Source organism: Copidosoma floridanum, unplaced genomic scaffold, assembly GCF_036245765.1.
Source record: "Copidosoma floridanum isolate Cflo_tuat_1 unplaced genomic scaffold, Cflo_Japanese_pri ptg000006l, whole genome shotgun sequence".
Taxonomy (NCBI): Eukaryota; Metazoa; Arthropoda; class Insecta; order Hymenoptera; family Encyrtidae; genus Copidosoma; species Copidosoma floridanum.
The window spans coordinates 17,656,912-17,684,429 of NW_028321883.1; the positions used below are offsets into that span (position 1 = coordinate 17,656,912).

A 27,518-nucleotide genomic window follows, 5' to 3' on the forward strand; every position below is an offset into this window, starting at 1 on the left:
ATTAATAAAACCATATATTTTCATCTATCTATAGGATCTCTCTAAAAAAAAAAAGGTTTGGCAAGTAGAACTGATACAGACGTTAATAAATCATTGACTTTGAAGATAAAAAAAAAAAGTTTTTTTTCCCTTCGATGATTTAAATAAGTTACTCGATTAAGCTTGAACTGGTAGTATAAATTTGAAGCTCAACTACTGAATATATTTCCGTCAGAGGCTTGGATAAATTGTAAAATAATATGTGCTAATAACCGACAAAGTGAAAGCTTTCCCTGATACATAAGCATGTGGGCAAAAAAGAAAAAAATAGCAAACCCATAAGGAAAATAGTGCTGCTCCCATTTCCCACGAGCTCCAAAACACAAAGATCAAGAGCTCCTTTAACGTTAAACTCACGCCCTAAACGAGTTTCAGTTCCACGAGCAAATGCATGTACAGATCTCAACGCGGTCGAAAAACTGCGTTACCTCAATCGTAAGTTTTTTTTAACCACAGGTGCACGTGATTAATCCCAACAGTCCTCCGATCTCTCGGAAATCGGCACTTTTGCCTTGGTAAACTAAAAAAAGGAAACATGATTTCAATACTCCCCAAGTAGACCAACATATCAACTTTTCGTTTGATCAATTGAGCCGTGAGATCACAAGAAATGCCACCACTCGTATAAAGCGTAAACTTATGCCGGATTGCACGAGTATCGGTAAAAAATTTTCACCACATTTTGGTTGTATACGTGTCCGCGTGCCGCGTGAATTATTAATAAATCTGCAGTGCCGATCTCACTTTGCGAGTCTACGACTCATCTCACGTACGTCAGTCAGGTTCATTTTGATTTAATGCCCTGAATCAGGATAGAGTCGTAATACTTTACTTCGTGGAATCGGTTTACTGATCTGGTGTAATTCTTTATCGGTAGTAACAAACTGCGTTGGATCAAGGAGAAAACAAACGATTTATCGATCAATTAAAAACTTTTCTTGTGATTATAATATTTTGACGCATAATTTTCACGTCACAGCAACACGCCTCGAAAACAGGGCAAAATAAAACTCCCGAAAAATCGGAGATTGTAGTTATCCCAATTAACCTGGATTCAATGTCGGAGTTTCGTACGCGTAAAAGTGAGGATAAATTTTTTTTTACGCTCCTGTAAATCAGAATTGTGAAAAAATACATTCACTGTGCTCACAGAAGCCGAGTGATTTCTTGATATCTTTACGGCGCAATTGATCCGTTAATTCTTCGGGTCTAATCACAAGACAAGAGCACTTGGAATTAAAACAAAACTCACGATCTTTTGCGTCACATTTTGAAAATCTAAGGAACCGAGAAAAATGGCAACCACTAAAAATATTAATAATACCCTGAATCTTCAGAGTTTGCAAACTTGGCCATAATTATTTTTTTCTCTAAAAAAAGAAAAATGTACTATTATACCTGGAATTATTTTTTTTATCTACTGATAACTCAATAGATATACTTAATGAACATATTTTTCAGAAAATAATGGTAAAGTTTTTAGGCAAAAACGACAGCAAAGTTGCGGTGTTTAGAAACATTTCAAGTCGCATACACGTGTTCACTAGCAGAGAAACCAGGAAAATGGATCATTGAGAAACTCTCGGGTCCAAGTAAACACTCTCGTGTGCTTTTACTCACTTCCGCGTTATGGATGCATTTTAACCTGGTTGTTGTAATGGAAGTCGTTATACCCGCGCTCTTCTTTTCTCAAACTTATTTGCTCAAGTTTTCCTCGATCAAAATCGTGCCAATCTAGAAAATGGGACTTTGATTGCGACGAGGTCGCCCTGATTTTGTTATTTGCGAAAGTAGATGATGTTCGTTGGAAACAAAAAATAGAAAAAAATGATCGATGGTACAGTACAACATATATGTACCTGGTACTCGTCAGTTGGGATGACATTTCTAGGTAAGAGGCCATTTTTTTCAGAGTTTTTGCCCAAAAGCACAGAAAATCGCCCCAAAAACGAAGCAATCGAGCCAAAAATTTCCAGAAGATCTCTCGAGATCGTGCCGCAACGGCAAAGTGCACTCGCTCGAAGAAAGTAAAAAACGAGAAAAGTCGACCAAACGCGCGTGCCACTTTCGGGAGACGCGCATCACGTACAGGCGCGTATGTATACGTACGCGTAAAAAACCGATCGCCAAGAGCAAATAACGTATGCAAGAAGTAGCGGTGGCTCTCTGAAAACGATGAGTGCTTCCGAAGTGTCTTGGCACGAATAGACAAACACTGGTCTTGGCTGTGCTGTAAAAGTGTTTCAAAGACGGAAATCACGGTGTGTCTATATGTATAGAAATTTGGTAAATTGGTATTTAACTACCTTTCGCTCGCCCTAATTTTTTTTTTTTTTTTTTTTCCGAGCAAAAGCAGGCGAGGCCTAGTTCGTGCTCCAAGACACCGGAGTTGATGTATTCAAGCTGTTAGGTTGCGAATCGCAATTGAATAACTCCGAGTTAATTTACCCCCCGCAGGTGAATTTGAATTCCACGCAGTAGTCCATTAGACCAAGCGGTTTATTCATTTTACTGTTTTGTTTTTATTTCTAAAGTCTTATCGGTGCGTGCTCGTACGAAGATAATTACTTTTTTTTTTTACAATTTCACGGTGTCTGTCGATTATTTATTGTATCTCTGTTGGGACGCCAAAACAGATTTTCGTATCATATCTGGGATCGCGTAATCGTGTTGGGTTTAAAAAATTATAGGTAATGAGCGCCGGTTTGCCGTGTATATAATGCACTCATTGATAAAAATATTTGCTACTTTATGTCTGGATTTAATTTCATGCGACTTTACATCGTTCGGAAACTTTTGACTTTGATTTTAAACAAAAACAAAAAAAAAAAAAAAAGAAGCTTGAAGTTGTTGAATTGGATTGTCAACAAGAGCTTGAAAACAAATTAACAATATTTTTACTTCAAATTAATAGACGAGCAAAGTAAAATTTTTATGTTAACTAACCACAATTTTTTCCAGAGATTAAAAAAGTAATGTTAGTTTTTAGCAAACCTTTCTATATATTAATTACGAGAAGCAGGACTGTTATCGTTAAAATAAGATTTTCATCTGACAATGCGTTGGTGTCACTGCACGATTTCTTGGACATTCTCTGAAGTAGCAGTCATTTGCACGCTTATACTCTATTGCCGATTTTGTTTTTCATTCAGAGCAGCTGTGATAAAAATTCTCATCGCAACATGAGAAATTTTCTTATTGTGCCACTACAGCGATTTAAAAAACCCTTTAAAAAAAGCTCTTCTCAATAACCCTTCGGTGGAATAATTGAAAAAAAAAAAGAAAAGAAAAAGATGAAAATGGTCGTCCCAACGCGTCACTCACAAAACCGATCGGTAAAAAAAATCAGCCAAAAGGGACACATTACCAAATTGATCTTGCCCATCTTCTCGAAAACGGTATCCATCTCTCCGAGTCTCCGTCCTCCTCTTCTCCTCGCTTATTCACCCAGCAGCGCACTTTCGCCTCTCCTTGTCAACGCTCGGCTCTACTCACGCGCGACGGCCAAATTGCACAGCGGCTGTACAACGAAAAATACCAGGCTGCCCTCGAATTCCTCTCCACCGAGAGCACCGGGCAGCCGTGTAAATCTTACCCCACCCCTTTCCGTTTTTTTTTCTCTCCCCCTTTTTTTTTTTTTTCTGTCTGTCGTTCAAAGTCGCACAAAAGTCGTCCCCAGCACCTCACCGCTTACATTTCCATGGACTACCGGTCGCAAGTGGAAAAGCAATACCGAGTGGGCCTCCGAAAAAATCGGCTTCAGCGCGACGCACCGAGAAAGTATGAGAGAGCGAAAGAGGGTCGGTATAGTAGCAAGAGAGACACCTTGTCGCTCGCGAGTTACGGGCCCGACTGAGGCGGCGAGCTGGAGTCCAGGTGGAAAGGCTGCGCTGCACAGGTGCACTGCCGGGGAGAGCTGACCGAGACTCTTGCGGACAAGAGTGGGAGAAGGGCCCACTTTGTGCTTCGCGCACATATACTGTAATGTACAGGTAATGGCTTGGTGGTTTTTGCTGCAGTTGGAGTGGGTTGAAGTTTTGTTTTTGTTTTTTTTTTTTTTTTTTTATTACAGGGCGAGGCTAGATTGTGGGCCGTATAAAAAAAAGGAGGTGATCTGTTTGGACGCTACTGCCTGTGGGTTCACTGCATGGGTATTTTTATGTTTTGTCCCAGCAGTTTATGAGGAGTCAAGTGGCGTGCGTTAAATTACTTTTCATCGGTTGCGTGCGTCTGTGATATGAGTTTTTTTGGATCTTACTTTATTGTAAGTGTTTGTTTTTTTATGGCTGGGTGTTGGAGGTTTTGAAGCCAGGCCGGGTTTATTTTCACCGTGGTAAGGTGAGAGTAAACTCATAGTTATCGAAGTTGGTAAGTACAAACTTGGTAGTTGGATGATGACAATTGGAAGTTGTAAGGATTTATGTTTCTACGAGTACACATTTCATTCGAGATTTTATTTGAAAGTCCCTCCAGTTGAAGGGAGTAGTTTTTACCCCAGAAAATCCATGCATTTCTTTCGAGACGAAAAAGGGAGACTCCAAAGGTTCCCATCATCGTACTCAGTTACCGACTAAAAGCTCATACTGAAATGAAACTAACAACAAATCGCATTGACTCGCCACGCAATAAGTATGGGGTATAACTGTATATTGATGGGTTTTCAGCTGATCTTACACCAGAAAGCCACACATCTCCCGTTGGAGACATACGATTCAGGCCTAACAATCACGTAGGAATATGTAGCGTTTTTTCACTATCACACTCTACTATCTGACGTTGTAAAGTTGCATGAGTATGTTTTACTTCACACATGGTTGTGTGTTAATGTGTGCCTCGCTCGTTGAACTTTACTCTTGCATTTCGACTTTTACGTCACTTTAGAGTGGGGGAAAAAAAGCTTCAAAAATTACGGTATGATTGAAGTCAGTATCCCAATAAACATTGCATGAACTTGGAAAAATCAAATCAACAATTTATCAAATTTACACACTAACTTTGGTAAAAAAAATCTATTTTTTATTTTTTTTTTACGTTGCGTATATGAAGTAGCAAACATCTGTAACACAGATGTTTCACGTCGTATAGGCTTCTTGCATTGGATTTATCTGCTAAAAATCCATACGAACGTGCAGCACACGCTTGGACGTCATCTTAGACACCGCAGCCTCCGGCAAATAAAAGCTCTCGAAGCTCCCCCCCACCCCCACAAGTTGAAGCTCTTCGTAAAAAAAAAAAAACTGGAAGCGGATCTCCGTATTTACAAAAAAGCGCAGGAACAACGCACACGCGCGTCCATACATATATATTAAATACCCGCGCAAAGGAAGTGGTCGAGAATAAGCGTCAGCGAAGAGGATATTTTTGTCGTTCCGCGCGACTTGGGCTCCAGAGAGTCACGAGGGAACGAAAGAAGCTTTGCACCGCAGCAAACGATCGGATTTATGTAGGAGGAGTGCTCGGTTGGACGCACGTGTGTGCTCTGGGTGACTCAAGATGCTTCTTTTTTTTTTTTTTTCTTTGGTACAACACAGGTTTTTAATTGATGCAGTGATTATTTTTTTTCTTTGGAACGTGGCAACTGTTGAAATATTATCGTTGCTAATTTTGTAAGTGGAGAGAACATTGGAACGAAAAAAAAAAAAAAAAGGAAAGATGGAAAAAAAGTTTCCTCGAACACAATGGGGTTAAACTCTCAGAAACTCGATTCAAAAGCTCTATTCGCGGGAAGGCAAAAGGATAAATTCGTTCAGCGATGAATTGATTTGAGGAAAAACCACAAAAACAGTACTTATGTTTAAAATACACACATATAGTACCTACTTTTTCCCCCGTACCCTCGTGTGTGTACTTTAAGGTGCACAAAGTTACACAAAGCGCATAATACATTACGAGGTTGGTGTACGCGTGAAAACACGTAGATTTCCTTCCGCGAACGGGATGTTTTCCAGTCGAACCGCTCGGCTCGCGATTGTGCAACCCGCGTAAGACACAAATTACCGTAAAGAAGACAAGTGGTTGGAAACAAGTTTCATGTCCCCGGCGAAAGTCCCGGCAAATCCTCCCGTGTACACACACGCGCGGGAAATCAACGTCTTACGCGCCACTGAACGCGACTTTATCGAAAAAAAAAGAAAAGAAAACATTGAGGCAAGCATGACACGTGTGTCGATCGAAATATTATTTCCTTGCGCTACGTCGGAAAAAAAAAAAAAAAAAAAATATAGCTCTCGTAGGCGTGAGAGCGCAGAGCCACCTCTCCCGCGTGTACTCGTTGCTCCTGAAATAAAACCCACGTACAAATGGAATCCAGACTCTCGTTTTCTCGTTCTTCCCAGCTGACGTCTCGTCTCGTCCGAACACGCGTGTGCACTTATACACACAACAGACGATGCCACACCAGCAGGAGAGCAGTCATCGTCTCGGTGAGAGATAAAGGAGCGCACTGACTCGGAATGCGAACCCATTCAATCCTTTGGGGTGGAAAAAAACAAAAAAAAAAACAAAAAAAAAGTAAAGACGCTAGAAAAAAGAGCCTAGGGGACGAGTCGTTTTCCTTTTCCACTTCGCCGTGTGTGGAGGCTCGAGCTCGGGATTTTAACGCCCAAGACGACCTTGACGAGCTGCCCACCGTCGCACCGTTGGCATTCCACTGCAACATATCTTCTTTTTTTTTTTTTTCGTATACCATCGTCGCGGCTGGCGATTTTTCCAATCCCTCGTTGCTTTTCCCCTTTTTTCGCTCGTCACCGCATGCGGCACACACTCGCTGTACCGGAAAATGCTCGTGAGTGCGTGTGAAATTTCTTGGCGGCGGAATTTTCTGATCTGTGGCTAGATGTTTCCGAGCTTAAGGTGGGCAGAAGTTGGGTATCGCGTGCCCTGTGGGGTGGGAGCTTGACGACTTTATTGGTGTACTGTTTGTCATGCGCAGCGATAAGGGATCAACATCACTGTTACAGTGGGGTCTTTTTGCAAATTATGGTTTTTTTTAGGCATTTACATGGGTTAGGGAAAAATCGGAGCAGAAACGTATTAATGCCATGTTGTTGAATTGAAAAAGTCTTTCAAGTCGTTCAAAGCTGCTAAACACTGAAATAGTGTAAAAAATATTTTAAATTCACTCAAAGTCGAAGTCGACGAGTCCGAGATATTTCAACTTTTTTGGAACGACTTTCAAGAGCACAATTCCTTCGTCAAAGCCGTGTCATTGCGATGGTGCAATAGATGACGTATCTTGCTTTTCTTGATTCATTTTACACCAGTGAATAAACAAAATTCGTAGACCTTAACATATTGTTAACGAAACGTAATAAATCAACAAAATATAACAAAGTGTATTGTAATCGATACAATTGGTCATGAAAAATATAAGTCAATGAAACAGTAGATCTTGTATTTATCACCCCCGCCTCTGTCCCAAGAAACGTTAAACAAGACATCCTTTATCATTTCTCCCCAAATGCGTATCGTGTTGTTTCAACACCTTCTTTTTTACTATCCTCATATACACCACCACAATGTATATTTCAAGCACATGTATCATTTAAGCGTCAACAGTGGAGGTACAGCCGACGTATCGAATGATCCAGCCCACGCTAAGTGGTTCCAAACGGCTCCTCTCACCCACTTAAAGACAAATTCCAAAGCCACGCGAGCTTTCAAAACGGACCTTGTCCATGTATACCTGTACCTCTCCGTACGACTTTGCGGGAGATATACGCGCGTCCGCGTAAACGTTTTCTGATTACAGCGCAGTATAGGACGGCCCAAGTAGAATCGACTCTCAAAAGAACATAAATCAATATTTTAGTCCCTCCCCCTTCCCTCGATCGCTTAAAAGGCCTTGTCGTAACTGTTTCGCCAAAGTCTCCCCGATAAAAGGATATACCCGCCACTGCTGCTACTGTATATCTTTAGAAAAAAAGCAACGGCTGCCCATGCGTAATACATTTGAATAACGGAGATACTTACTTTGCCGAGGGGAAGATTAAGTGGTGCGTTAAGCCGAAGGGGTTTTTTTTTTATGTCGGATACATTCATGGTGTATAAAGGTTCAAAACGTCACCACGATCATTCTTACGCCATGTAGCTCGGATTCTTACAACTTTACTCCGATATTTTCTTTTTTGTTGTTGTACAGTTTTATCCATACGCTCTGGACAACTGTCCTAGAGGTAAAACTCGCCAAGTTCCCCGCTCGAGGGGCTCTACATACGTTCCACAAATGAGTGACATCGAGGTGCCATTTTTTGTGGTTTTTGTGAGTCTATACGAAACTTCTCTTGTTACCGAAAATTGTTTTGCTGACCATTGGCCTCATGACTTGGGATGCAGTTCTCAGTGTCACGCTTTCAGTGTTGAAGGTTATTTGGAAACTTTCTGCCGGTGATTATCGAATTCGTGCAAAAATCGGCCACACCCATCGTCAAATTCTTCCAAATGGCTAAAATTTTGCAGTTCGAAACGAAGAACCGTTGTTTAAAAAACAAAAAACAGCAGCCTACGCCACAAACCATCCGTAGCTCGAATAGCGCGCACGAAACGTGGCAAACATCAAATCCGTCCAAATATCGCGGGCGAGCCGCAAGATTTTTCACCACTGCAAGTTACCCGGGCCGCTCAATCGCCTCAAAAACCATACCGACAATCATACCGCTATCCAACCGTGGAAATTACCCTCATTTGCCACGCGAGTATACGCGCAACTTTGGAAAACCAGGTCGATCTAGAAATTCAGCGCGATTTTTGTCGCCAGCACGTGGCCGCTCTCTCGGATACAGTCTTACCAAGGCGATAACTCGCAATTTTACCGTTACGATCAGTACAATGTACATAATATAAACCACGCCGCGAAGTAATGAAGAAGAAACGCACACATATACATGCGTGTACCGTAAATGAAGCAAAATATAACTGCGGCTACGCGTACTACTGTTCTCTGCCTATATATACGTATCTGCAAACGCACGACATTACGTAAAGCGAGATTGCGTACAGAGTTCATTCGCTCTTCGGGTGAGCAAAAAGCCTCTCCGTCCCGGAAAAATCCGCTACTCCGGAATATGTACATGTATAGGTAGAAGCCTCGAAACGGAGCATATTTTCGTATTAACGATGCGGCAGTTGTCCAACGCCAGGGCGTCGAGAAGAGTAGACGATTTCTTCCGCATCGCGCCAGCGCAGCATCTTGCAAACGTGTAACCGCCGGCGACGAGGACCATTATACCACCCCTCCATGTATATACACGTGGATAGGTGGTGTGAAGTATAGAGGTGGAGAGGAGGGGACAAAAAATAAACGGCAGGGGGTCTTGGAAGGCTGGAGGCACAGTTATAAGGCTGAGCCAACTGTACCGGGCTTATAATAATTATCAACTATTACGATGTGAAAAAAAGACAAAAATTTTAACCAGACGCCTCGCGAAAATGGTGATTCTTTTTCTTTTTCTTTTCGAGCCATACCTCTATAACAAGGTTTTTTCGTCCTCCCAATGATGCCAGGACGTTTAAGGTTCTACATTTGGTCGACAACTGTTTTACTATTTATTTCTAATGATTTGGGATGGAATGATTGTTTTTTTCCCAAGTGAAATGGTAGTCTTCGTCACAAAAGTGCCATTACCTCTGGGGCCATTTTGATGCCCAAGAGACCGTAGGTAGCCCTGGATGGATGGCACGTATGTGCCAAAGACTGTTTTTCCTACCAAGGGCTCACCCAATCCTCAAAAATGGTATCAGAGTATACCCTCGCAGTAGCCCCGGAGGCAACTTCTGTAACGAAAACTACCACATCTGCTGGATTTTGAAAAACTCACTAATTGGAGTACTTACAGCTAGCATCAGCCAAAGAACCGAATGGAAACTGTTTTAATCCCGTCACTTGATAACATAAAAATTTCTTGTGGTTCCCCATCTCAAAACTTTGTCTTGGAGATCATTGCTCAGAAAAACAGCTCATGAAAAACAGTGGAAGAACCAGAATGATTTTCAATGCGGAGGAACGGCACCTACAGCTTTCTTTCCCCATTTTGAACCATTACAAGAAAATTACATCCAGTAGTGGGATGAGTATTTGTAAAAAAAAGGCTTATATCAAATAATATATTATCTTTCATGCGTCTTATGTATGAATTGGAGTTGCACTGTTAGTGTCGGTAACATCTATGAGCTACGTGACATTGTTTTCTGAGTTGAAAGTACCATATTGTCGTAAAACTTAAAGTATATACGATACGGTGATCACTTAGATCTGCTGACAAAGCAATCGGTATATTCGTATGGGCCAGCTTGAGTATTTATGCCCATAACATTGTAAGGACGAAAAAACCAAAGTAATAATAATTTGACGTAAAACAAATTCAATTTTTTTTTTACTACGTAAAATACTGATCGTTTTTATGTATGCACGTGTCTAAAATGTAACCAAGTGAGCAGAACCTTTTTACAAACATTAAAACGGATAAAACAAGTGCACGGGTACATCGAAAGGAGCACAGACACGCATCGCCCGCAACAATATTTAATACACGCACACCCAAAATCAATTAATCATCCCTGAAAAAATTGTAACTTGGCCATAAGTAAAAAAAAAAAAAAAATAAATAAAAAAAAATAAAAGAATCCCAGCCATTAACCTGATTTTCCAAGTGCAGCAGCAGCCCAACTCTTCTTCTTCTTCTTCTTTTTTTTTTTTCCTTGTCAAAAAGCCATTAACCGCGTACACACACGAACATGCCTCTGCTTATCGAACAATGCCAATCTTTCACACGTATACACGTAAATTGCACCTTGGCAGAGCGGATAACCCTCCCAAGCTCGGAGTTGCGCACTTAAAAATCACTCATCGATCGTACACTTGCGAAGAAAAAAAAAAAAAAAAAAAAAAAAACAAATCTTTGGTCTCTTCTAATCAAAAGAGGGCCATTTGGAGAAGCCATCGTTTCGAGAGCCCCAGACAAACGTATGCATATACACACGTAACGCGGTACCCGTTCCCGTGACCCCTGCGACTTCTCGGCTTGTCGTTTCTGTGTATGTACACTGTCAAGCTTACAGCATCAGAGTTACAAGCTTTGGAAGGGAATCCTCGTCGCACTTCGAGACTGCCTTGTCGTGGAGTCGTGAGGTCACGTGAGAGAGTATCACATATTGTATGCATGTATATTTCATGTCAACTGTGTTTTTTCTTCCTCTTTTTTCTTTTTCAGTCACGTGTATGTGTGTGTGAAAAACTTTCATTTCACTCGTTTACTTTCATGTACTTTTTAGCATGTTTTTTTACTTTGATTGTCATGTCTTTGCTTGTTTTGTAAAACTGAAGAAGAATAACCAACACCACTAGAATTTCGCACGAATGTTGCAAACTAGAGAGTTTCTTGTAAGATCAAAGGTGTCTCTAATTTTTGGTTAAATCTATGATGAATACCAAATAGTTGGGTGGGTAGTTTTATTCGTGAATTTTTTTTGTATCTAGGAGTTTTGGAAAACCAGAGACATTTAGTAAAATGTTACTATAGCCCTACTGTGAGTGTGCTCTCATGTCATGAATTAAATTTTTTTTTTCATGAGTTTGGAGATTAATCGATCAAGTGGTGCGAGCTATTTTTCCGAATTTTTTTCCATTGATACATTACACTTTAGCAATTCTAATCTGCCAAAAATAATGCTTTTTATGTTGTGTAATCGATGGATGAACTTTAAAACATTGCATCATCATTAATTCCAGTTGAATTTTCGATTATACTAGCTCTGAATTGATTCACACAAAGGATATGCAACGCAGATATACGCTGTGTCGTCCAAACATTGGTCGGACAAACACGAATGAAAAATATTTGTTAAAAAATCCAATTCTTTGAAGAAAAGCCATTGTCTGACAATAAATCCCAATAACTCCCTCGAACGTGTACGGCTGCTCTACCAGAAAACATCGTACGGTACCCGCAACGTAACATTGCACAGACGCTCTCGGACGTATAAAGCAAATTACCAACTCGTCAGGGCGGGCAGACTTTTTCATGTTCCGCGCCTTATCGAGATGAACCCTCGTTCCCCGACGATATTTATTGGTACGATATGCCCATCGCGGAGGCTGGAAGCGCAATATATACGACGCGCCTTAATAAGCGGAATGGCTTTTTGGTCGGCGCGGTTCTTGGATCGGATCGGTGACTTTGAGAGGTACGTAGAGACCTTCCGTATTGAGATTATCACGCTTTGGCATTGGCCAAAGTTTTTTTTTTTTCTTCCTAATCTTACGTTGGGTTATTGGTGATTTTTGTGTTTTTAAATAGGTTCAGCTATCACTATATCACTATATATCACTAATGTTCAGCATCTATTGAAAGAAAAATTTCATTTTTTGGATCACGTTGTATACGGTTAAGCAATTGTACAACCAATAGTCATTTTTTGACAGTCAAACGTCCCTTGTCAGATTAAAATACCTCGTTTTTCTTGTGGAATCAGTTTACAAAGATCATCAATAAATACTGAAACCAATAAATATTCACGAGTCTGAAAGGCAAATGAGTTGATAATTTTGTATAATCGAATAATTAAATAAACCAAAGTAACGCAATGATACGTTACATTAGTTATTTTGAAACAGTCTTTGGACAACAAAACTGACGCATTTCACAAATATGTATTCACTCAGAGTTTCATGAATAATCAACAGTGTGCCATAATGAAACAAAAAAAAAAAAAAAAAAAAAAAAAAAAAAAAAAAAAAAAATGCATCCAGACAAAAAGTTCAGCTCGATACCAATCAAAAAAGCTCCTGCCATTCTTTCGTGCAAAAAGTGCGCATAGCCATGCTAGTGAGCCCATAGGATATCCAGCGATCGGCGTTTGGGTGTGAAGCAGCCAGCGTCGTTCTTCTCCCGGCACTCCGTTCAGCCCTGATTCCTAGAGCCGCGTCTTTTTATCCCCCAAGGAATGCTCAAGATTCTTTTTTTTTTTATAGATGTTGCCCTTGGCAAATAGGTTTTTCCACAATGTGTGAAACACCAGTCATATATTGAGTGCAGCATTATTTTTATCGTTGAATTTTTCGTTGGATAATCTCGTTTTTTGCTTTTTTATTGAGGAGGCAAGTTATGCTTGGTTTTATGAGACATCGATAATAAGAGGCAATGTACTAAAATCATTTTATTTTTTGTCATGAACGATATTTGGTTACTCTACAGTTTCAGCACTGAAACGGAAAAGTACAGAAAAAAAAAAATCACCGCCGTCAAAAGACTCAATTCAATCGTGCTTAAATCAGCTTTAAAACGTTAATCAACATCTTAACGAACAGAAATTTTTGTGGACACGTGCTGCAAAAATTTTAATTTTTTCGCACGGAGGTACCATCGGCGTAACGTTAATTAACAACCAGTTTGGTTCTAATTAGCGACATGTTAATTTACGCTCGGGACTTTGTTCACGAGATGAAACATGTAAACATTTATCGTTGCGTAAACGTTCAATTGGAAAATTGACGATACAAATGTACATCTTACAACCAACCAAATCGCAATTAATTATCATGATGTATCTTGTTTTTCATAATCTTCAAAAACTATGCGTGTAAATGTAGGTTTTTCATTACTACTTGCAAGAAATAATTTAGAAATTCACTATTTTTTATTTTGACCAGGAAGACAATTATTTTATGGCACGACAGCTTAAAAAAAAAGTAAAACATCAATAAAGCTGTGTTTAAAGTTGCTCTAATAATTATTATTATTTAACTTGTACAGATTATTTTCAGAGTAAAAATTAAATTTTTTATAATTTTTTAAGAATTTTTCTATTGACATTATTACAATAATGTTAAAAATGTACATGGTGGCTAATGTATAGAACCTTTTCAGGAATTATTAGTAAATTTTTTTCTACAAGACTTATGCTAAACGTTGTAAATAAATAAAAGAAATGTAAAAAATACGAATCATAAACCAACATTTACTATAATATGATTATAAAATTACAAACGTGAACACATAACTAAATTGTTAAATGCATTAGACTTTTTATCTTTAATAGATTTGTCTCAAATTAAAAAATTAACACGAGGAGTACTCACGTTGATTTTTTTTCATAAAATTACAAAGTAACTTTAATTTATAATAATTGCCATATCAAATAATTTTTATGAAAATATCATTTAATGACATACAAACAATTGCCTTTAAAAAATGTATAAAACGGTCCAATATACACACAAACACGGTACATATTACAGCCTCGACTTACATCAGTACCAAAATTAAAACAGCGTCAATTAAAAATAAATTTTCGTATCATGTTACGCGTCTCGTCTCAAGAACAATCTGCATGCCATTAAAAAACCGCTGTCTTTGATTAAAAAAAAAAAAAAAAAAAAAAAAAATGCTAAATGTACAGGACACCCGTCATCAGACGTGTGAAACACATCTTCATCCAACACTTTGTATGCATACACGAATTATATAAACGTTTCAAACCGCAAAAGACCACCAACCATGGAATTCCACGTAAAAACGCTGAGAAAAAAAAATGCCCCGAAACCCAAAAGATAGAGAAATCAGCGATGTCGCCGATGTAGGCGTACTTTTTCGCCGAGGCCCTCAGGCCCCCCCTAATCGGTGTCACGCACAAAAAGAAGCTTCGGACTCCCTGGGAGCCGATGATGCCGCGTCGCTGGCAGCTTCGACCTACTCAGAAAGAATCCGTTACACGCCTATTTAGCCAGTGTGTACGTATACATCTCCTCCTCTCGTCTCTTTCACCGATCGGCCTCTTCCCTCTCTGTCCGATCCTTCCACTCTCCTTATCGCATAACCTTTCTCCTCCGACTCGATTCCTCGTTTGGTGTCTCAACGATTCCAGTTCCTTTTTTCTCTCTCCTGATTATTTTTAATCGTTTGGTCTTTCACTTCTAATTTTAGCTCGGCAAGGGGAGTTGGGACTCTAAAAATACCCACGTTGATTTCAATTTTCCTCTTCCGAAGGATTTTTTTTTTTAAACGAGAAGAGTTCAATTGGAATGAGAGAAGAGCGCCGGGTGTACGATTTTCGAAGAGTCACTTTGCAATGAATAGAGAGTTGAGTAAACTCGTGCTTTTGTTGGTGTATTTTTCGTAACACTTTATTATAGCTATCTTCGCTCGATATCTCATCGTTCCATCTCGTAGAAGTAAATTAAAATTTTTACACCATCATCATACACAGCTATTCTTTTTCTTCATATTCGAGCCTCTTCGTCTACTCGATTGATGAAGTGCAGCAAACCACGAATTCATATTAAAACAAAATTAAGGACACTTTTTCTCTACCTCAAGAATCCCATTAGAGATACTCTTTGATACAATGGACTCTGTTGAGACAGCCTTACTGGTTGTCAGAGATAATTTATATTTAAAGAACAGGAGGTTAATGATGTGGTTATTTTACCGCATAATTTGAATACAATGTTACAACTAAATGCTTTATGATTGTATTTGAATGATGATTCAAATTAATCAGCGTTTTAAATTTTTTATTCCAAATTAATATGATCGAATTAATAAATTATAAACTAATGTCAATATTTGATTTCAAATACAGTATCTTAGTGTGTCTCATCTTAGTACAATATTATAAATAAAACATTTTTTAATTAAAAAAAAATAAACATGATACTGAATTGATAACAAACTCTTGTAAAATGTTTTTCAAGATCTTTTTTCATACTAATTTTTTATATTAACAAACATTTTTTAAATATTTCGTAATATTTCTCTTTTTAACATTTTAATTATGCAGGTTTAATACAAATTCATTCAATAGTTTGCATTATATTTTTCAATTAAATATAAAAATATTAAGATTATTTATGTAGTGAAAGATTTTCATTAGAAACATTGTTTACAAATAAAATCATTAAATTGTTTTAAATCTACATCATCCATTAAAAAAAAGTGTGATTAAAGTGTTTTTAGTATACTCTTAAATAATTTGAAATACTAAACCTGAAAAAAAGGGTTGAAATAGTTTCATTTTAAATAAAATTTCTTTTTACTAAAAAAATCATTTCAAACACAATTTCAGGATATTTCATATTAATTTAATTCTAATAACGACTCTGCCCACCTCATTGCAGGTTGTAGATTAAACGCAGTAAAAATAAGATAATAATTTCTCACTGTTGCATAAAAACAGCTTCAAAATTTCACTTCACAAAATTTTATTGATTAAGAATACAAAAAAAAAAAAAAAAAAAAAAAAAAATACCAAACAATTAAATCGTCTTAATGTCACATAATAATTTTAAAAAAGCATAAAAACTGTAAAATTCACAAGAGTTACAAAAAAATACTATTTGAAATATAGCCTTGCATTTATACAAAATAGATGTATGCACATTATTAACAAGACATATGTAACCTCTGCGAAAAGTTGCGCGTGTTGATTTGCATAGCGAGAAATCACTATTATTTAATTAAAATGATCGACCACTTCCTCCTGTAAACCTGTAAATTACCATCCCAGAAAAATTAACGTCTCCACGCAAAGACGCACGTAACCTGGGGATAGGGCGTCCACCTCTTGAAAGATCTTCAAACAGTAGCTAAAAAAAACTATTCTTCACAACTTAAAAACTGAAAACATTTTTATTAAAAAATTGCTAGAAAGTAAATAAATTTAAACCACAGTCTGACGTCTCTCTTAAACTCATTTTATTTTTTATTATTATTATTTTTTTCTCTTATTTTTTCACCCATACGCCGTTAGAGTAATTTTTTACAGGCACTGTGTACCACTTCTTTATAGACGATGTTGCAATCTCAACCTTAAGTAACAAATCCTCATGCTTATTTTATTTGATGTACATAATAAAATATTCAGATTTTAAAACGGAAAAATAATTTTATCTTCTTTAAATAATTGATTTTTCTCCAAACACAGTTTTACTTATGGTTAACCCCTGTCAAATAATTTTCGACGTACATATAGATTCTCATATAAAAGATTCAAGAACTAAATCTTCCTGTTATTCCAACATGAATTTTTACACCTTTATTTTTTTATGTTGGAACACAAATAACCAACGGTCTGTAAAAATATATCTTCAAACTGTTAAACAAAAATTTTTTTTATTTAATAACGTATTTATTAGCCTTTACTAAATCTTCGTATTGAAATAATTTTTACTTTAATATACTGATAAAACAAAGATTATTCAGAAGCCTGATAATTTCATTAGTCTCTACATCACAATTAAAGACAAAAAAATCCAACCAGGTCGCATGTAACAAAAAAAAAAAAAAAAAAAAAAAAAAAAAAACATTATACATGAAATACTTCTTTATCACCCCCTGCCCCCACAAAAACACGAGTCGCATCGATCATGCAGCTAAGCACGAAGCCGCTGACGTATCGAGTGCATACACGTCTCGCAATTACGGTATCTATTATAGACACGCGTTACATTTTGAGAACAATCTTTGTAAACCCACGTATAAATATATACAAGTGTCGTGCGTATACATCATACACGTACGGATACATAAATGTCTGTACTGTCTGCACGAGAAACTTGGCCGTATGGTAATGGGAGTAGCCAAAGGCGCGGCACAGCTACGAATACGCGATACAGAGCAGTAAAGTAAGTATGCCTAACCGAAGAAGTTGCTTAGTTGCTTTTGTTATTCAGCGCGAGTGCGGATCAACGGCGCACCGGTTTTCTTAATCACCCGAGCAAGCCCTACTTGGTGTTTGTATATATATATGTATTATAAATGAGCATCACTTGTCGTCGCGGTCTGGCTACCGGGAAAATTCAATGACATAGTGCGAGTTGTCCCCCACCCCACTTTTATGGTGTAGCTTCTCTGTGGCTTTTGGCCTTCTTTTTATTTTTCTTTATTTATTTTATTTTTATTTTTAGAGTCTATTGTTGATGCGGTTTCCGTTCGAGAGTTGAAACTGGACTCTGGAGGATCGTTGTTTTCGAAGATCAAGTTGTTACAGTGTGCAAGGACGAGGAAAGGATATACGCGTGGTAGAGTTTTATTATTTTTTTTATTTACTGTTTGCTCTGTCATTCTGCGGGTTTTATGGTATATAAGCAAAGAAGCTTTTACATGGCTTTTTCATAAATCATATGTACGATTTTTTCGTTTAGGGTGTCATGTGGGTTTATGCACTTATTGTTGTCAAGTGAGGGTCAGATAAAAATGTGAGTCCAGTGTATCGGCTGTATTTACAGCAGCAATTGTAGGCAGACGTGGTTTATACTTAAAAACCAGCTGTTCTAACAAAATTCATGATAAAGTTTGTTGGTGCATCCTCCAGTATATAAAAATCTGTTTAGCTGATTTATTTAATTACGATGGTTTCCATGAACTTGAGATCAATTATATTCCGTATTATGTACTTGAAACATAGCAAGAAATTTCAATAGTATTGTATATTAAAATGGGCCCTTTTTTCTAACGTGTGCATTGACTTTGTACATAGTGTGAACTAGTTTTTTGAAATAATGGTAAGGGACAATTTTATTTAATTTGTAAGGTTTTTTTGCATGCTTGGTAAGGACTACACGTTTTAAAATTATCAACTGTGAGTCCCACTTTTTTTTTAATTGTTAAAGTGTTTGTATTGTGGCTCATTTTCTAAGTCAACTTTTAAAAATCAAATTATTAATCTAATTTCCTATTCACTCGTTGTTAAATAGCTTCCGAGCCGTCATTATCTGCAGACAAAATCACGTGATACGTACGCGACACGATTTTCGAAAACTCATTAACTCCGTAACATGTAATTTTAACGCCGTTATCGAGTGAACTGTTTCACACCCTAGCAACATCGTGAATCGTCCACTTAAAAACAGGACAACAAAAAAACAAAGCAAAATCGAAAAGTGAAAATCTTCCGAAAATCTCCGTCAACCTCAATCGATCGAATGTAATAAAACGGCCCAACCCCATCGAGCTGATTCAATATAGATAAAGAAGCTATCCACTCGTCCGTCCAGGAAATTAATACTTTAGAACAAAAAGATACCTATACACCCACCAATCGAGAACACAGTTTCAGTCTACCAACGGTCCCTCTCTTCTTCCCGTAGCAGCTACGTGTTTATCACCTTTACAGACGCGTCGTATATACGAGAAACAATTTTACAGCTGCCAAAAAAAAAGTCGTGTAAAAGCATCGTATTTTCACGGCGTAACTCGAAAACAGTGCATTCCAGTGGTCAACGCGTTGAAGGATCCCCCTGAGCCGTGGTTCCCACACGTGGCGTAGGCAAACAAAGCAAATGTGGGCAATCGGGACGAAAAATCGATAATGTAATACGTGCCTCCGATAATCCGAGCGCTCACGCGTGGAAATAACACCACAGATGGGCAATCGGAGACGCCCTTCGCGAGATATCTCTTCGCGTTCGATCTCTCACCGAATCCAAATGGATGGCTCTGCGTTTCGATCTTCGGATTTTGTTCTTTTCAGGGCGAGTGCTTTGATGGGGATCTCTCGAGCGATGACTCACAGCCGATGCCACTTGGAGGCTTGTGCATGCGATGTAGTGATTAATTTAATATAAAAGTGGGATTCGTTTGTCCATCTCGATGGTCCGATGAATCATAGATCTCAGCTTACGATATCCATACGCGATATGAGGATCGTAACCCTCGAGTACATAAATATATATTTAGGAAGGAAACATGCACTTTACAAAGTTGTACAGTTAAATGCCAAGTAATTTTCCTGCAATGTACAACATGTTTTCCGTATTCACGGGAGTTTATTAAACACATAACATCTCATGGCTTCGTACAACCCACGTACGTGCAGTATAATTATATTATATACTCCCACTATCTCTCGATGACTATACATAAATGTACGGTTGAAAGCCCTGATTTCCCCAAAAACCCACGAAATCGATGTCCAATTTTAATCTCGATTGCTTCTAAAACTACTTATCCACTGTGTGTCCCTGCAAATAACAAAAAAAATCTTCGCGAGTTTCAAAATCCACTTAAGCATTTGCATTCCGGACTCCAAAGTCACCGACCTCTTTTTCCCTTCCACATCTACGTTACGCGAAGGAAAATCCTCATAACTCGACGGCCATAATCATTTAACGTGCCGAATCTGGGTTATCGGCGATCCGACTCCCCTTTTTGCGGAAAATTAGCCCACAGAGGCATACGCACATCACAGCTTCAAAGTTATCTTTCCCCGTGTCCAACGAGCACGTACGCACATGGAAGACGAGGGAAAAAATAGAAAGACATACGTAGGTACAATGTAACACGTGCGTGTGCGCCGCGGCCGGTGCGTGGCACACTGACCCGAAGATGTGCCTCGCGCGCGAGCCGTTTTAGAATAAAGTATCGGCTCTCCCCGTATGCGCATACGGGTGTGGGTAAAAAGGTTCTTCCGCTGCGTTAACGGGGCCTTTCTACGACGACCAACGTCCTCGCCATGGGACGAGCATTTTAATTTTCTCGGCTCGCGTCTACGCGCACCGGCGTGTATTTATTCGTGCTGGTGTACTTTATTCGAGATGCGCGCAATTTTCCGAGCAAAGCGTGGTTAATCCGGTGTGTGCAATCATCGCGTGAGTGGAGGTAAAAAAAAGAAAAAGATTGGAAATGATGTACGTCGGGTGAGGGATCGGGATGATTTTCACGGCCTCGACGCTCGCGGCGTCTTCTTAAATTATGCATCGGTGTATATATTATGTAGGTGTGCGCGTGCGAGGGCACGCAGCGCCGTGTGGCTACGTGCGTATACGCTGAGCCAGAAAATCCCGTACGTGCCTCGACAATAGAGTTGAGATTTGGTTCGGGGGGGGGGGGTTTCTTTTTCTTTCATTGTCGTTTGTTAAGGATTTTCAAGCTGATGGGTTTTGAGGTCGTACTGGATGAAGCGATTGTGGGTCGAGTTGATTTGTTTTTCCAGAGCTTCGGTGCAAGAGATTTTTCGGATCAAATGTGGATTTTTCGTGTTCTCGCGTGGATTATGCTGTTTCAAACGTATAGATGATTACGGAGTTATTGCCCACATTATTTTTGTTATTTTTGACATAATCAAGAGACTTACTTAGCATAAGTTGGTGCATATATTGAGGTATGAAATAAATGAAAGATCTCTTAAACCACTGATTTTATCATATTTTGTTTTTTTCTCACAGATTTATTTCTATTTCCAGGTTTTTAACTATAGACACATAATGTTTAAGTCATGAATCACTAGCTTTTTCAGTGTCCAAATGCAAGCATCTATAAACAACGTGTAGAAAAGTCATAATTTTATAGTTGGCTAACCCGAAAAAGTAATTTTTTCTCCTCCATTTTTACAGACAAAGGGACAATATTGTTAGATTTTTGTTTAAGTAAAGAATGACACAAGGTTTGACTGAGACGTATATTCATACGTGTGATTTGTAGTTTTTTTTCACAGCTCCTTGTAAAAAACTATTGATCAAAGAGAACAAAAGCTTGAGAACACGTTTTGTTTATTTTAGACCAGAAAACGACAAAAACCAATAATTTCAGTTACATGACTCCGGGAACACTTAAAAATGTAAAACATTAAACATTTTTTTTTAAACATCCAAAAAATGTCTGTACCTGCGAAATCCGCAACTCATCATCCCTGCTTCCCCATGTACGCACCAAATTACCCACACATTCGTTGCGAGGGGGAGAGACCTGTGACGTTATTTATGAGTTTTTATTTCCCGAGCGATCGAGAGCGTGTTTATTATTTACGATCCGCGTATCTTAAATCATTTATACGGTGTAACGTGACGACGTATTTTATTGCACACCGAGCGCGTAATTAAATGCACGGAGGGGCGAGAGACGTATCCCGGAGCCCGTCCATGGGATATCGCGTGCGAGTCTCTTTCCTCGTACCGATTTGAATTAAGATTTCAGGGCACTAGATGTAATTTTAAAATCGACCACGCGATGATCGGCGACAATAACGGGATAACGAGAGTTATGCGATCGCAAGGCCCGCGGTGGTGCAACAATTTTTGATAACGACACTTTGTGATGTTTACGCGATCGAGTTTGAATTATGGCGAAATACTGCAAGTATAGGTGCGTGTTTGTACACTTTGGTTGGTAAGATTCAATGGTTTTGGGGAGCTTAACAGAGCTCAGTTTCAAACGAAATCTTAACGTCACAAACACCTTTGAATAGATTTTGAAAGAACATATTACATTATTATGTAGAAATTGATTCATTTCTCACATACTTTTCGAATAAATTTCAATAAAGGGCTCCAAAAGTCTTGTCTTACATTTTAATACGTCACAGGACCACTACACACATTTGAAAGTTTAAGTTCCAAGTTTTGAAATAGAACTTGAAATACTTTATTTAATCAATACTTGCAAGCTTTTTACACGATTTTTGGTTTGATACTTTTGAAATTCAAAAAAAAATTCTCTCTCTTTCTTGAGAAATGTAATCCTCAAAAATTGTAGTACGATTCACAAGAGTGTAGTTAAGTACCCGACAATCAAAAATCAACTGTCTTTTTTTCCTTCAAGTTTCAATCGACGCAAGCAATAAACGAACAAAATCAAGGGACGAGATCGAGTATCTAAATCGAATCATCGCGGAATAAATCATCGGGTGCACGAATGCCATCACGCATACCGATCGACTCCCATCGGTCAAACTTTCATGAACCGTTCTCGGGAGGAAAAGAAAAGAAAAGAAAAAAAAAAAAAAAAATACACAAACACTAAAATTAAACTACAATCATCGTAATCACAACGAGGCAGCGTTACCCACTAAAACGGCCGAGAGAGCGTATAAGCGCCACAGAGACAATAGGCCGACCTAACCGAGAAGCTTATCCGTAGACGGAGCAGGTAGTGAGCACCAGTTCTCTCGAGATAAGCCCGAGCCTGTGTTTAGCGATTGGATCTCCTGCTACGTACACTTGAACTGTCAGCGGGATGAGATTCGTTAATGCGAGGCAGCGCAGATCCAGAGAGAAATGTTCTCACTTGCGATCGTATCGACATCTAGATTCGTAAATTTTATGGGCGTCGTGTGCACAAGATTGTACTGTTTTTTTTTTTTTTTTTTTTTTTTTTTTTTTTAATGTTTATATACCTCTAGATGGTAACAGGACGCTAAAATATGTACTTTTTTAAAATGTTTTCTAGGTAGAGGTTTGACGAAAGCGAAGAGATGTCGACTTTTATTGGGAGCAGTTTCACCGCCGGAAGCGACCTCTCGTCTACGCACGGTATTATAGGTTATGCTTGTCACGTGTCACCCGCTTCGTCGTTTCGCGAAAAAATCACGTCGATTACACATAGACAAGATCGTAAATGGAACAGGAAAAAAAAAAGGAAAAAGGGAAAAAATCAACAATGAGACGGAGACATCTTCAAGATGAAACACGAGCGAGGATGAAATCCAGTTTTGCCGTCGAAAGCGAGAGGACGAATATACTTTTCGCGTAGACTGACGTAAAAGGCATTTGCGTGTAATTGCGGATCTTCGTCCGTCTGTCTGTCTGTCTCTATGTATATACACCTAAGCGGCGCGCTATACCCAACTGTTCATTATGGAAAGTGATTTCGGGCTGCAGTTGCCGGCAAAAACCGGCCATTTCATGACGGTGATGAAACGCGTGGGCTCCGTATGAATGAAAGCTATTAATTACACTTGCTGAAATAACGTTAAAACCATTACACGAGAATCATGAGGATTTGTGTATTTAGGAGATATAAAAAAAAGCCTTTGGAGTGTCGTACAACTCTTTTAACAAATATAGCTGTTGTGCGCCATGAAAAGCTTTGGTTTTGTTTCCTCATGATCCACAGTGAAATATGGTGAGAAGAACAGAAACTCGGTACGATTGTAAAATTATAACAATTGTTGAGAAGCTACGCGCACTTTATAGTCTCAATGACAACACAAAGATCACTTGAGGAGCTAAAAGACAGTGGAATACTTTGACGATGTCCTTAAGGTTTTTTAAAGTATTTAAAATCACGATTTTGAACTACACTCGTAATCTTTTAAAAACTTTAAAAGTCTTTTCGCAACTAAGACACTCTCGAAGTTATTAGATGATTTTAAAAGGCGTGCATGACTTCAAGTGGCTTTAGAAAAAAATAAAAAATTCTCCGGTAATCAGAAGTCTTTCAAATAACTCGTAATGATTTTCAGTCTTGAAAAACTTTGAAAATCTTTTCATGACTTTACTATCATTTGATTGAATGACTTTAAAAGGCTTTTTATGAATCGATATGATAATAATATACATTTCTACGAGATCGTTTACACCATACTAAATAACATTATAACTGTTGTTGTTTTTTTTTTTTGTTTAATCGGCTCTACTCCAAAGATACATATTCGATTTAATAACACGCATCGTAAAGATACAATCTCCGTGTAACGTAACAGTAATTACTGCGAAGGGAAAAAAGGTAGAAACAAAAAAACAGAAGAAACCGACGTCGGATCGAATATCGAAACGGCACAACCATCTCACACGCGTGCAAAAACAAAAAAAATGAAAAATAAAAAAAAAAAACTGACCAGCGGTACATACAACACACTATACGTTCTCTTCGGCATGTGTGCCGGATGCTTATCTCTACGTTCCATCGAGGACCTCCTCCTGAATTTCTCATATTCTCTGCCCCATTGTCTCGCCGCGTCCCTCATAAAAACAGCACCAAGACGTGCAAATTGAAACGGAGCCACCGATGCATGCATACCTTTCGTCTAGCTCCTCATCTAATCAATTTCGCGCAAAACAATACTCCCCCTTTTTTACTCGTGTACCCGCAGCGGATGTATCGGTGACTTTTGTATGCGTTGGTGAGCGCCTATCCGTTAAAATACGCGTCTGGAATTGTGTCAGCGGTCTATCCTCGCGCCATATTGGCTATTGTTCGAGTACACACGCACCTCGTTGTAACGAAAAAAAAGTCGTGTTTTTGTCGCTGGCTCCTCTTTCCTTTCTCCAGTACATACATTTTAGAGCAAACCTTTGGAAATTCGCTATACTCACAAGCTTCCGCGAAAGAGATGCGTGTGGGATGCGTAAATCATACCTGAGTTTTTAAATTTGTTTATTTATTTGGGAAAAATTGTTACTCGTTCTCGGTGTTCGATGACAATGTGGATAGTGTCTTGAAGTTCCCGAGACTCTTGCTGGTATTTGCTCAGTAGATGAACTTACCTAAAACAGAAAGACAATCATCATGGTTATCACCTTTTGTGGGAAAGGTTGTTATGTGTGATTTTGTGTATTTCAGTCAAATGGTATTTATGTTATCTTTGTAAATATAAATATAAACCGATGGGGCGAAGCCCCACTAGTATATATAGATCAGTACGGTTCCACTCCCTGATAGCTTCACGCGCCAAGCACCCGATTGAATTTTACAAGTAAACACGTGAACAAACTTCATATTTCTGGAATTCATTAGAATGTTAAGTGTAATAGAATAGAAAGCCATGTACAAACGTTGTTTAAAAAATAGTAATCGCCAGAAAGACTACAGAAAAATAAAATTTACGAACTTATGTATGGCTGCTGAAATAATTTAAATACGGATTAAGTTGACCTTTAGTGCAACTAAGTTACAGGCTGTCCAATACTTGATCAAATAAATTATTTAAACCATGTCTAGTAAGAATATATACAATTAAATTATCGTGACTATCAAATATAACGATGTCGAACGTACATTAATGTTCGAAGCATCAAAAGTCATGTAGTAAACAGATTTCGTATGAAACGAATGTCAGAACATGAGATAAACACTCATCCGTGCAACAAACAACCTGGCGTTATCATGACTTTTACAACGTGAAATAAAATAAAACTACATCGTAATGTGTACAGCCATCGGAGGATCAGTAAAACCCACCAGTCAATCTCTTCCAGTCTAATAACCATTGCCCACGATTCAAAACACCGTACATCTTTATACCCGCGCACACACAGATAATTAGGAAAGCTAATTCAGCGGGAATGACTTTGGCTATTTTCTTATCGCGTGGCAAGCTGCAACGGCAGCAAGAAGTGCCCGCGGATTAACTCCGCTCGCATGAAATACTGGGTCAGTGGGTCCGCGATTTTTGAGCTGTCCCAGCAGAGTCCAAAGCACCTCGCTCGAAACACCACGAACCAACCATTATACAGCCTCACACACTCTCCCTATTTAGATTTTTGCCAAACGCTCGGCCAACTATAGCTAAGTGAGCTTGCGTGTGTGTACGTATCTATACGTTGGAGCTATTCATCGCGTGATCACGTGTACCAAGGAGAAAAGCTTCCCACTACTACACCCAAGCTGTACAGCGTGGATCCTTGAAAAATCGGCGTTGACATTTTTCGATTTTTTCTGTCCAGGGTTTATGGATTTTTTTGGGCTTTAAATGGGGTTGACAAAGTCGATAGACTATCATAAGCATCACGATAGATGGACGTGTATACAAAATCTAATGATGGTCTTGTGTTGTTTGATTGTCGGTATAATTGAATGTTCGAGGGTTGAAATTATTTCAATAACTCGGTGAGGTGTGCGTCAAATTGTTGGGTTGTTTGAAAGTCCTTTCCATTACAATGATGACAAATTGTGGTTGGAGCACAATGGCGATTGACTTTTCAACTATTCTATCCGATTTTTCAATTGATTCAATCGGTTTCTCTTACGCTTTCGTTTGGTTGCGAAACTTTTACAGTGATAATTAACCATACTTTAGTGGATGTTTTATTTTTAAAGTAGTTATAACAAGTTACAACGAGTACGGTGAATAATCATGCACTTGTAAAAAAAAAATCCTAAATAGTGCAAACGTGGAGTGTAAAATTCCCAAGAACTTATAGGAAAGAAAAAAAAAACGGAAATCGTGCCGTTTGATTTTTTGGTTCTTGAGAAACCACTAAATAACTCGCAAGAGCGACATTTGAAATTGGCGAATTTGCTGAACACGCCATCCAACCCACTCCGTCCCTCTCTCTTTCTCCGCAGCCAAGAGAAGCCAAAACAATAATTCCGCTTGGGAAATCAGCAAAACCCCCCTCCCCCGCTCGATTAACCTCCCAACTTATCGACTCTCTCTTCTCGCGAGCGCACGCCACCGCAAAAAGAGACCAAACGCTGTTTTCATAACCGGCACTTAAAATCTCTCCTCTCCGCTGATTTTTTCTTTTTCTTCTTTTCACTCCTCCGACTGTAACTCCGAGGAAATATGCCCGTTAAAACCGTCGCAGTATCCAATTAGGAGTGAGGAGCGGACGAAAGGCACTCCCCCTGTGCTCGCGTGCGATTGTAAATCCATTCGTGCTCGTCAGAAAGACGCTATGCCCTTGCTGTGGTTTCTATTCTTGGTTTGGAGGTCGAAGAACTTCAAAAAAGTACACGTTGGAATTTTCTTTTGTTTTCCCGATCAATTTATCGAACATAAGTGATGAGTTTGAATTTTACAGAGACGTTTATTCTTTGAGTTATTGG

At 38.7% G+C, this 27,518-nt stretch overlaps 1 protein-coding gene across 1 annotated transcript in view; it reads right to left on the reverse strand.

Moving 5' to 3' along the window:
- DAAM (disheveled-associated activator of morphogenesis-like protein) overlaps nucleotides 1-3,453 on the reverse strand; it is a 44,619-nt gene extending 41,166 nt beyond the window's left edge. Inside the window, exon 1 of the mRNA XM_014354539.2 lies at nucleotides 3,407-3,453. Coding sequence (XP_014210025.2) covers nucleotides 3,407-3,445 — 39 coding nt within the window. The 5' untranslated portion in view covers nucleotides 3,446-3,453. The remainder of the gene's footprint in view (nucleotides 1-3,406) is intronic.
- Between the last annotated feature and the right edge of the window lie 24,065 nt (nucleotides 3,454-27,518).